This window comes from Rhodamnia argentea, chromosome 7, assembly GCF_020921035.1.
Source record: "Rhodamnia argentea isolate NSW1041297 chromosome 7, ASM2092103v1, whole genome shotgun sequence".
Lineage (NCBI taxonomy): Eukaryota > Viridiplantae > Streptophyta > Magnoliopsida > Myrtales > Myrtaceae > Rhodamnia > Rhodamnia argentea.
In genome coordinates this window covers 5332173-5343467 of record NC_063156.1, presented here as the reverse complement: position 1 = coordinate 5343467, position 11295 = coordinate 5332173, and the positions used below count along the sequence as shown (strand labels likewise).

At 41.8% G+C, this 11295-nt stretch overlaps 3 protein-coding genes across 3 annotated transcripts; all 3 read right to left on the bottom strand.

The window, feature by feature from the left end:
* Positions 1–946: 946 nt before the first annotated feature.
* Positions 947–3659, bottom strand: LOC115727160 (protein NRT1/ PTR FAMILY 2.8-like). Its single transcript, XM_030657328.2, has 3 exons — positions 3117–3659; positions 2766–2983; positions 947–2602 (listed from the first exon to the last, which is right to left on the bottom strand). Exons 1-3 carry the CDS (start codon positions 3256–3258, stop codon positions 1202–1204), a joined length of 1761 nt encoding a protein of 586 aa, XP_030513188.2. The 5' UTR covers positions 3259–3659; the 3' UTR covers positions 947–1201.
* Positions 3660–3769: 110 nt separating this feature from the next.
* On the bottom strand, positions 3770–6712 carry LOC115727161 (protein NRT1/ PTR FAMILY 2.8-like). The gene is made up of 3 exons (XM_030657329.2): positions 6146–6712; positions 5839–6056; positions 3770–5618 (listed from the first exon to the last, which is right to left on the bottom strand). The coding sequence occupies exons 1-3, from the start codon at positions 6294–6296 to the stop codon at positions 4218–4220; spliced, it is 1770 nt and encodes a 589-aa protein (XP_030513189.1). The 5' UTR covers positions 6297–6712; the 3' UTR covers positions 3770–4217.
* Positions 6713–6863: 151 nt separating this feature from the next.
* Positions 6864–7540, bottom strand: LOC115727156. Its single transcript, XM_030657322.2, has one exon. The coding sequence runs from the start codon at positions 7422–7424 to the stop codon at positions 7146–7148; it is 279 nt and encodes a 92-aa protein (XP_030513182.1). The 5' UTR covers positions 7425–7540; the 3' UTR covers positions 6864–7145.
* Positions 7541–11295: the final 3755 nt, after the last annotated feature.

The following is an 11295-nucleotide window of genomic DNA, read 5'->3' as shown; positions in this document are numbered from 1 at the left end:
AGTGTATACTGGAAATTCTACAATCCACCAAGGATAACATCTTGCTGGGATCACTCTCATTCATTTTGACAGTATCGTAGGGAGCACAGCTGCAGAACCGGTCTCTGATTTGATATTGTGAAAGAACACTTCTTTTTTCCCGGCTAAAGCACACTACAAGTTTCGACCAAAAAAATAAAAAAAATATACTATAAGTGTAAAAACTTGTATATGGCGGTCATTTTAGTGTTAAAACTTTCAAAACGATCACTTAAATGGTAAATTTTTTAAAGAACGCTCACTTTAGTGTTAACTCCGATTTCAGCTGATGTGGTTTGCTAGAAATCCGACATGACATATTTTTTTTAATATTCAAGCTAACGTGACTTGACAGAATTGGTACTGAAGTGAGCGTTTTTTAAAAAATTTGGCATTTAAGTGTTCGTTTTGAAAGTTTTGGCATTGAAGTTATTGTTTTTCAAAAAAATTGGCACCTAAGTTATTATCTTGAAAATTTTAGCACTAAAGTAAGTGTCGTATACAAGTTTTGGCACTTGTAATATACTTAAACCCTTTTTCCGCCTTTGTAAATGACTCTCTCTTGATCTCTCAATTGATTGATCAATAGATCGAAATAGAATTTCTCATTGTCCTAAACCCAAAGTTCCTTATTGAAATGACTGCATTACTCAAGGTCTTTGGTTAAGTTCTGGCCGACACCATTTTTCTACAAGCGATTTAACAAGTATCAGTACAAGTTGTTCATCGTGATGGACGACTCACTTTACTGTTAGCCAAAAACATAAAACTCATTCTAGTAATCATCGTTCTTGTGAAAAGCGCCATTTATGGGATACTTCGCTAGGATGTCAATACAGCTACTTGTACAATTACTGCCACATTGCCCATTGCTAATTCCCGCTCGTTGAGAGCTTGATGTCTGAAGTATAGTCATGATTCAAGTTACGTTTTTCAAATATAGAAGGTATGCGAGACGAGTCGTTGAGAGCTCGACCTAGGGGAATGAGTTGGGGTAAAGGAACGTGAAATGTATTGGAGATGAATGAACGCACGCTAATGAATGAAAGCACGCTCGACCAATTGGCACGAGCTGGGGATGAAGGCAAAAAACATTTGGTAGGAGATATGGAAAGAACTGAACCACTGCCAAGGGCAGGCTTCATTTCTACATTTACAGAGACAAGCTTTGAGGACACTCGAACTACACGACCTCGCCACCAACGCCAACTCTAACCACAAACTTCTTGGCAAAGAGATTGAAATATGCCAAGTTCACAACACATAGCCCGGCAATGACATAGTAATAGTAGTCGAGCCTACCCTCGTTAAGGTCTCGACCGCCTACCCATGGTGTCTTCCCGTTCATTCCGGTCAGGCCACGGATGGCACTCACAAAAGCAGATGTCAGATAGCTTGCAACCGATAGTGAGAGAAAGAAAATCGCCCCGCCGACAGTCCTCAAAGTCTCAGGCACATGGGACGTGAGCAACTCCATCATTGCTATAGCTGCGAAAGCTTCTATCAATCCCGACAAGGCAAATTGTGGCAAGAGGTATCCAACACTTATTGTCGAGACAAAAGATCCATTTTGCAAAGCCAAAGATCGCCGCTTCCCCTCGACAACCCCAGCTATTATCATGCAGAGAATCGCCATTACAATGCCTATGTTGATTCTCTGTTCTATGGTCAGCCTTTTGCATTGTTTACCGGAGAATCTGAGCGAAGCCCTCGGCAACACAAACTCGTAGATGAGGATCCAGGCCGAGAGAACAATCATGGACCACAAGGCCAACCAGCTTGGCGGGATCTGAAAATGAGGTCCTATGGATTGGTCCATTTGAAACACCTGAAGTATCCCATTTACACTTTGTTGGTCCATTGCTAGGAAACAGATAATTCCTGATACCCATGCAGGTGCAATTGCCACCAAAGACTTTAATAGTTCCACTTGTTGTAAGCTACATAGTCTCCAACGGTTCTTGGCTATTCCTTGATCGTTCAACTCATCAGGATCAGCGATCATAGCAGCCCTATCAAGACACCTAAACCTATCTGTGTGAGCAAGCTTCTTGACCTGTGGTGCCGACTCATCGAGAGGAGGATCATAAAAGGGCAACCTGTTCTCGTCTCCATGGGCTAAATGGCCCTTACCAAGAGCTGCCACAATCACTTTGGCCATGTTGGAGTAGACGCTTCCTTGAGGCTCAATCCTGATATAAGTTTTGCGGCCTAGCAAGAATATGAACACAGAAAGTGCGAGGCAAGCGGTAGGTATGGCAAGACCTACAACCCAACTGATCTTGCTTTGGACATAGATGACAACCATGAGTGCTATAATCAGTGTGGCCGTGAACGACAAGTACCACCAGTTGTAGAAGCTTTGCATCTGCTTTCTACCCTTTTCCGTGGTGTCTTGGAACTGATCGGCTCCAAAAGCAATGCAGCAAGGTCTGATGGCTCCGGCACCAATGGCAACCAATCCAAGAGCGGCAAATAGGAAGGTCAGGTCACCGAAGTCTGGCTGTTGGCAATCTGTTTGAGAATTGCAAGGGGAGGGTCTTAGTTGAGGAATAGATGCAGTTAATGTCATCATCCCCATTCCCTGGAAAAGCAAAGTTGTTAGGTAGGTTGAGATTGCATGGCCGCTAATATGGTGCACGCAGTCCTCATGAAATTGGAACATGAGAGATGACTGAAACTTTCCAGGAAGAATTCATGCTTCTAAATTCGATGAGATGTCAAAGACCGCTGGACTGAAAATATACCAGGAAAGAAGCCGTGCAGCCAAGCAGGAGAGTTCGGAACCGGCCCAGATACTTCTCAGCAACAAAAGCACCAACCAGAGGCAATATGTTGCAGCTACCAGACCATATGCTGACCACGTTGATCAAGAACACTCCATACAAGTTGTACTTAATCTTCAGATACACCGGCAGGTTCATTATCAAGCTCATCGAAGCCAACCTCTCAAAAGACTCATTCCCTACATCACCAAAACAAGACCATCCACAACGAGAAGGTTAATCAGATTTGCATTGAAGAAACCATTCCGATACTCCCATTTCAAATGCATGATTTACGAAATCATAAAATGTGTAAACGCTCTTGAGCATTACCGAGGATGTAAAATATGGATCTCCACCCTCCTTTCGGTCTTTGGGCGAGGAAAGGTGGACGGGTTTCGGGTTCTGATGAATGAGAATGAATTGCATTCTCCATGTCATGTTTGACCATCTCTGTTTCTTTGTCCCCCTCCATGACTTCCCTCCCTCGTCTCTCTTTCCTCCTCTCACTGTTCCGTTACTTCGTCAGAATTTGTAGGTTTTCCCTTCGTGGGTTTTAGTGTCGTGTCAACGTTGCTGCCAGTAGGATCTTCCCTCAAATATAGATGGCAACAGCGAATGTCCAAGCAAACCAAGCAAACTCGAGGTCGTAATATGGTGAAAACAAGAAAATGGTTAAAACGAGGGCCCCCTCCCCCCTCGGCAGAAGAGCGTTGTAATTCGGTTAAAAAAGAATGGCTAAATCGAGCCCTCCCTTAATCATTCCACGACTGATTACCTGCCAGTCCAAAATGCGTTGATTTTGTTAACATTAACATTTCAATGCTGTTGCCTTGTCTTTTTTTATCTCATTGGGAAGGATTAAATCGTCCCACGAATGACCGTAAGGCCGAAAATAGGACAAACAGGGCGCCCATGAGTCAACTGGGTTCAATTCAAAAGCTCTCGAATCACTCTCCCCATAGCAGATTTACGTAGGAGTTCGTTCTTCGTGCATTATTCTAGCGGGCGACTCGGTACCATACGTTGAATTAGACCCATCGCCTTTGATATTCCTTCCAATAATATTTGAGGATTTACAGCATCTCCTGACATTCACGTGTTGCTGATCAATGGCGTTAATCTCTCCATAACAGCATGTTACTTCAAATCTGTTCCCACTTTCGTCATCGTTTGCTTCTACTGTTATCTTTTAAGTACGCCCTTAAAGATTTAAGTCAGAGCATGGAAAGGATACACGGTACCACCACTCAAAAAGCAAGCAAAAAAAAACCAGAGCGAAACGCAGTTTTCTTTACTGTTCATTTCTCAAGAAAAAAGTTAAAACTTTATTAAGCAAAAGAGATGTGCAAGGAGATATGGAGGGAACTGATCCATTGCCAAGGGCAAGCTCCATTTCCCCATTTACAGAGACAGACTTCGAGGACTATCGAACTACACTACCTCTCCACCAAAACCAACTCCAGCCAAAAACTTCTTGGCAAAGAGATTGAAATATGCCAGGTTCACAACACCTAGGCCAGCAATGACATAGTAATAGTAGTCAAGCCTACCCTCGTTAAGGTCTCGACCGCCTACCCATGGCATCTTCCCATTCATTCCGGTCAGGCCATGGATGGCACTCACAATAGCAGATGTCAGATAGCTTGCAACCGACAATGAGAGAAAGAAAATCGCCCCGCCTACAGTCCTCAAAGTCTCTGGCACATGGGACGTGAGCAATTCCATCACTGCTATAGCCGCGAAAGCTTCTATCAATCCCGACAAGGCAAATTGTGGCAAGAGGTATCCAACACTTATTGGCGAAACAAAAGATCCATTTTGCAAAGCCAAAGATCGCCGCTTCCCCTCGACAACCCCAGCTATTATCATGCAGAGAATCGCCATTACAATGCCTATGTTGATTCTCTGTCCTATGGTCAGCCTTTTCCATTGTTTACTGGAGAATCTGAGCGAAGCCCTCGGCAACACAAACTCGTAGATGAGGATCCAGGCCGAGAGAACAATCATGGACCACAGGGGCAACCAGCTTGGCGGGATCTGAAAATGAGGTCCCATTGATTGGTCCATTTGAAACACCTGAAGTATCCCATTTACACTTTGTTGGTCCATGGCTAGGAAACAGAGAATTGCCGACACCCATACAGGTGCAATGGCCACCAAAGACTTTAATAGTTCCACTTGTTGTAAGCTACATAATCTCCAACGGTTCTTGGCTATTCCTTGATCGTTCAACTCACCAGGATCAGCAATCATTGCAGCCCTATCAAGACACCTAAACCTATCTGTGTGAGCAAGCTTCTTGACCTGTGGCACCGACTCATCGAGAGGAGGATCATAAAAGGGCATCCTGTTCTCATCTCCACGAGCTAAATGACCCTTACCAAGAGCCGCCACAATCACTTTGGCCATGTTGGAGTAGACACTTCCTTGAGGCTCAATCCTGATATACGTTTTGCGGCCTAGCAAGAATATGAACACAGAAAGTGCGAGGCAAGTGGTAGGTATGGCGAGACCTACAACCCAACTGACCTTGCTTTGGACATAGATGACGCCCACGAGTGCTATAATCAGTGTGGCCGTGAATGACAAGTACCACCAGTTGTAGAAGCTTTGCATCCGCTTTCTTCCCTTTTCCGTGATGTCTTGGAACTGATCGGCTCCAAAAGCAATGCAGCAAGGTCTGATGGCTCCGGCACCAATGGCAACCAATCCAAGAGCAGCAAATAGGAAGGTCAGGTCACCGAAATCTGGCTGTTGGCAATCGCTTTGAGAGTTACAAGGGGAGGGTCTCAGTTGAGGTATAGATGCAGTTAATGTCATCATCCCCATTCCCTGGAAAAGCAAAATAGTTAGGTAGGTTGGGATTGCATGGCCACTAATATGGTGCACTCGGTCCTTACGAAATTGGAACATGTATAACACGACTTACAGAAGCTATTGGTTTATCCAAAAGATGTTCTTTGAAGTACGAGAGAAAGACTGAAACTTTTTAGGAAGAATTCATGCTTCTAATTTCGATGAGATTTCATTGACTGGTGGACTGAAAATATACCAGGAAAGAAGCCGTGCAGCCAAGCAGGAGAGTCCGGAATCGGCCCAGATACTTCTCAGCAACAAAAGCACCAACCAGAGGCAATATGTTGCAGCTACCAGACCATATGCTGACCACATTGATCAAGAACACTCCATACAAGTTGTACTTAAGCTTCAGATACACCGGCAGGTTCATTATCAAGCTCATCGAAGCCAGCCTTTCAAAAGACTCATTCCCTACATCACCAAACCATTCCAATGCTCCTATTTAAAACGCATGCTAATGATTACGAATCGTAAAATGTGGTAACGCTCTTGAACATTACCCAGAATGTAAAATACGGATCTCCACCCTCCTTTCGGTCTTTGGGCCTTTTGGGCGAGGAAAGGTGGAGGGGTTTCAGGTTCTGATGATTGGGGATGAATTGCATTCTCCATATCATGTTTATCCATCTCTGTTTCTTTGTCCCCCTCCATGCCTTCCGTCTTTCGTCTCTCTTCCTCCTCTCACTGTTCTTCTATTACTTCATCAGAATTTGAAGGTTTTCCTTTCTGGGTTTACTGTCGTGTCAACGTTGTTACCCGTAGCATCTTCCCTCAAATATAGGTGGCAACAGCAAATGTCCAAGCAAACTCGAGGAAGTATATTAGTAAGAAAAAAGAAAATAGCTAAAACGAGCCCTCCCATAGAAGAGCATTGACCATTCTACGATTGATTACCTGTCGTTCCAAATGCGTTGATTGGGTTGTCCTATGAATGACTAAACGGCTGAAAATAGGAAAAAGGGAGCACCCAAGAATGACCTGGGTTCATTTTGAAAGCTCTCAAACCACTCCACAGCAGATTTACATAATAAAACTTGAGGATAGACAACATCCCATGACATGCTCTGTGTTCCACTTTTTCCTGTTTTGCTCTCCACTGTTAGCTTTTAATTATGCTCGTAAGATTAAGTCAAGAGCATGTAAAGGATCCCAGGTACCTCCACTCAAACTGTAAGCGAAAACAGAGCAAATCATAGATTTACCAGAACCCAAAATGTCTCCTTTTTTTTTTTTTGTCTTTTCATTTCTTAAGAAATTTACAACCACAAATTCACAACCCGCACTTGGTTATGTAATCTACATCCTTCCCATCCACACTCCCAACAGGTTCGAATGATTCATTTTCTCATCATCCGTCAAACATTCCGACCACTCAAACTCGGTCAACCCCGGGTCAACTCAGAGCCTCGCCGTTTCGATTTTTCATCTTTTGGGCTTTTCTATTCATTACCCCATCACCACAAACAGACCAGATCGCTTCCATGAAAAATTTCCAACATTTCAGCTCTGACCCCAGCAATTGAAGTACATGACGTTCCTCAGGGACTCGTCGGCCTGCCGCCGCCTCTCGTCCCCGCAGCTCCTCGCGGCCGTCCCGTCGAGCTCCGTCCCGACGGCCCCAGCGAGCGGCCGGAGATCCGCCGCGTCGGGTCCGGAGAAGAGCCTCCTCTTCCCCGACTGGACCGCTTGCAGGCCGGACTTCAGCCTCATGCCCTGGTCCGAGTGGCCCTGCACCGCCGCGACACCAACGGCCATCCATGCCCTGTTCATGTAGCTCATCTTCTCCTGTTGCTGCTTCTTCCTTCTAAGAAAAGATGCGATCTTTATGGGCCTCCTACGAAATTCGAAGGCTGGATAACGAAGTAAAGACTGGCTCTCGCAAGGAGAGAAAACCTGGGAAGGGGGGTACTTGATGAAGAATTTTCTCTCGACCGAGCTGGGTTGAGTCGGAAATGGGGAGGAGGCTAGGCGTTACTTATAGAGAGAGTGAGAAGAGTGGTTTCTGGTATACCGGAAACCGGACATGGAGAGAGGATCGAGGGTGGTTTTGTCATTTTCTGATGGTTATGTGGATTGCGAGCAATAATGTCGCTAGTGTCCAAACGAGAAATTCCGGGGAGAAATTCGATATATCGTGCACCGGTTCAATGTGCTATTCTCAATGGGAAAAATTAGAATAAGGATGCAAAATGGCCCCAATCTAATAGCCTCTATTTAGAATTTCTATTTTTGGGTAGGAAGCCTCAGCTTAAAATTATCCTTGTAATATAGAGTATGTTTGGTTGAGGCTAATTAATTTACGGTTAAAAAAATGCCTTATTAAAGTTAGAAAAAATAGATTCACTAATTTGAAAAGGGAAATTTTTTTTATGATATACGATTTCCTGAAAAGTATTTAATTTTATTATGAAATTTTTCCCAAATGACCCATCCAGATAAGGGTACAATTATTTCATAAAAATTGAATTATTTGAAAAAAAAAATTCCTATAAATGGTTATTCGTGTCACTTATGAAAATAAATTTCATTTAGTTTATTTGCATTGTCCATGCAAATACATAGTCATAAATTATTATCGATAATGAAAAAAATTATGTACTAATTCTTCAAGGGAGACAAGCGATCATTTTTAATATAATGTAAATAAAATCATTCATTTTTTCGCGAAACAAACAAGACCATAATAACAAACACCTTTCACATATTATCTATAAAATCGTCGATCACATGAGAAAATGTATTAATTACTGATAAATTCAAGTTTCCTTTTATTAAGAATAACTAGTAGTCTCAAATAGAGCAATGCAATTGATCGGTTCTATCCGTAAATTGAACTAAACTAGCCATGGAAATAAGTCGATTCTCGGTTCTAAAAATTTGGGATCGATACGCAAATAGGTTCAAGGTTTTTGGTAGTATAACCCATTCACCCATCCCCCCACTCATGAATCGGCGGTTAAAACATGTTTTATGTAGTTGGAAGGAGATGATTTATTTTTTTTTAAATAAACTTAACTTCCATGTTGCTTCATGTTTTTATTTGTTTTGCATTGATATTTTTCTTTGAGTCATTTTGTTGCTCGTGTTATTTGTTGTAGGTGCTATTTGTCTAAGCTTTTATAAATAAACAAGAAAAGGAAACAAGAAATTGATTTTCCGGTAGACCTTGAAACCGGACTGAAAAAGCGGGATAGATTTTGGGTCTCACAAATTGGAAACTGGTTCTAATATGGTAGGATCCAGGTCTAGAACCTATTGATGATCCCTAGACTCGTAAAATTTGTTCTTTTCAATTCATGAGGGTCACTGGTAACTTCCTCCATCACAAAAGTAAATATTTATCGCTTAGTGACTAGCATTGTCATATATTTAGCAACTCTTGGGAAAAAAAAAAGTAACTTCTTAGAAGTTAGCAAATATTTATATAAGCTCGAAATTTTCATATAAATAAAAATAAAGCCATCATTTTGAGTAAAATTGTGAGGGCATACTTCACCTGGCATTTAGAACAAGGGTCGCATGTAATCAATTTTGCCTTATTAGAAGTCAATAAATGTGTCTTACTACCCCAAAACTTAATTAGTCTAAAAAATTAACTATCAAATCGAGTATTGTTTAACAGCTTTAACTTTTAAAACAATTATCAGTTATCCCAAAAAATGTCATGTTCTAAAATAAGGAAAATTAGAGTAATTCGTAAAAGAATTTCAAAATAAACCGATCAAAGAAACAAATTTATCCACCTTTGATTTGATAATTTTAGGGTGCATTTATTTTGCAAAAAAAATGAATTATTTATAAAATAAATTATTTAAAAAATAATTGTTTATATGTCTTAAAATAGTTAATCATATTTTTATTATCGGCTGAGCATTATTTTATTGTTTTAAATGGTTTATTTTTCGCCAAATAAACGAAACGTAAGAAGAAGGTAAAATATCGGCACTTTGTCGCGTATTATCTCGTGCGGTTTGAGATTATATGTTACATGAAAGAGAAAGAGGGCGCAAGACGGAGGGGGACAGGTGGTGGGTTATCCGAAAGGACATGGCACGACTCCTCCACCCTCCACGACAAAGCGCGTGGGCCCACCCGCCCCCATAAATCTATGTATTTCCAGTTTTGTCCCTCTGTCGATGCCCATGCCATAGCATAGCGGGACCCGCCTCTCGCAAGGTACACGTGGGAGGGTGAGGGAGGGGGTTCCATTCCCTCGCCTACGCCACGCCACTTCGCACGGGCCCATCACGTGGGTCTTCGCCGACGTGGCGCATACTGTCCAACTCCGACTTCTTTTTTCTGCGAGCTGCATGATTGATTCCCCACATTGTTTTTTAGCTAACGAAAAATGACGGAAATCTTAATAAAATAATAAAACATTAACAAAAGGTTGATTTTTTTCGCTAATTTGACATTTATTTGGATGATTGGATTGATAACTATGCTCATCTTATCGAGGGAGAGGATGTAATTAAGGACTTAATACAATCCACAAGCGTTAAGATTGACCCAAAAAGAGAGAGAGAAATAAATTTGGGGGGGGGATCGCTAGGATTAAAATTCGCCCACCTCACTTTGTTTTAAATTCGAGATGAGGGAGCCTAATCTTGTTCTTGACCCATGATCCCAAATTCACCATGTTTGTGTTGCACATGGTGTTGCAAGACGCTGGTTGAGCGGGTTGCGATTATAATCGCAGAATTAGTTATTTAGCCCGCCCTTTGTGGTTACATAGCTATGTATGTACTTTTGAATTATTAGTTATATCGTACTTTGCCAATGCTTAGTGCGAGTATGTGACAGAAAAAGAGCTCTGAAATGTTTAAGTTTCTTGAGCACATACAACATAGATGCAAAAGCGGTTGTTTAGTATAATATAAGGAAATTTGTATTTGGAATGTGTTTGTTCATGAAGTAAAATATAAAAGCGAGCTGAAGAATGCGAATGATCTATTTTTAATTACACTACAATGTTGGAAAAATTAAGGAACATAACCGGTTAATTTGTTATGGCAAAATATATTTCTCACCGTAAAATTACGATTTCACCCTTAGGGTTTCGCGAGCAACGATCGCGTCACATCATTTGATTGGGTTTTCGGGTGGCGATGTGGCCGGAGTCGACATTGATGTGAGCTTGAAAACATCAGGGGGCTCTTTGCCGAGATTGAGACGTTAAGGGGGCAATGTTGCAACGATCCTAAAAATTTGGGAGCGAACGGCAAAATTTCCCCTAATGCAAAGCAACGGATAAGATTAAGACACGTTGAAAGAAAGCGACGGGAATTCACACACTTATAGAGCGGATTGAAATCGAGATTAGTTGCCAAATCGACAAAAGTGCTTTTAATATCATTTGTCTCCAAGTGGGACTAACCTAATTATTTAATGGACAAAGGGCACTTGGGTTTGATTAAAGCGTTATGAAAGTAGATATGATTCCATCCGCCCCCCATATTTTAAGCTGATAAAATCTAATTAAAAAGAGTAAATCTTGCCTATCCTTATCGTGGGGACTTAGCTAGCTATCGCCTGCCTAAATGGACTAATCATTTGTCTTTTTTCATCCACTATGCTCAATGCCAATTTGCCAATGTTTGTCATTAGCATCTTTCTAGAGGATAAGATCTGCCCTTGATTCCCCCACAAA

Excerpts from the sequence above, each read along its gene's own strand:
- LOC115727160 (XM_030657328.2), bottom strand. The coding sequence starts at position 3,258 with ATGGAGGGGGACAAAGAAACAGAGATGGTCAAACATGACATGGAGAAT. Across the intron at positions 2,984-3,116 it reads ATCCATATTTTACATCCTCG|GGAATGAGTCTTTTGAGAGG; the intron begins GTAATGCTCAAG and ends TTGGTGATGTAG. Across the intron at positions 2,603-2,765 it reads GCTGCACGGCTTCTTTCCTG|GGAATGGGGATGATGACATT; the intron begins GTATATTTTCAG and ends TTGCTTTTCCAG.
- LOC115727161 (XM_030657329.2), bottom strand. The coding sequence starts at position 6,296 with ATGGAGGGGGACAAAGAAACAGAGATGGATAAACATGATATGGAGAAT. Across the intron at positions 6,057-6,145 it reads ATCCGTATTTTACATTCTGG|GGAATGAGTCTTTTGAAAGG; the intron begins GTAATGTTCAAG and ends TTGGTGATGTAG. Across the intron at positions 5,619-5,838 it reads GCTGCACGGCTTCTTTCCTG|GGAATGGGGATGATGACATT; the intron begins GTATATTTTCAG and ends TTGCTTTTCCAG.
- LOC115727156 (XM_030657322.2), bottom strand. The coding sequence starts at position 7,424 with ATGAGCTACATGAACAGGGCATGGATGGCCGTTGGTGTCGCGGCGGTG.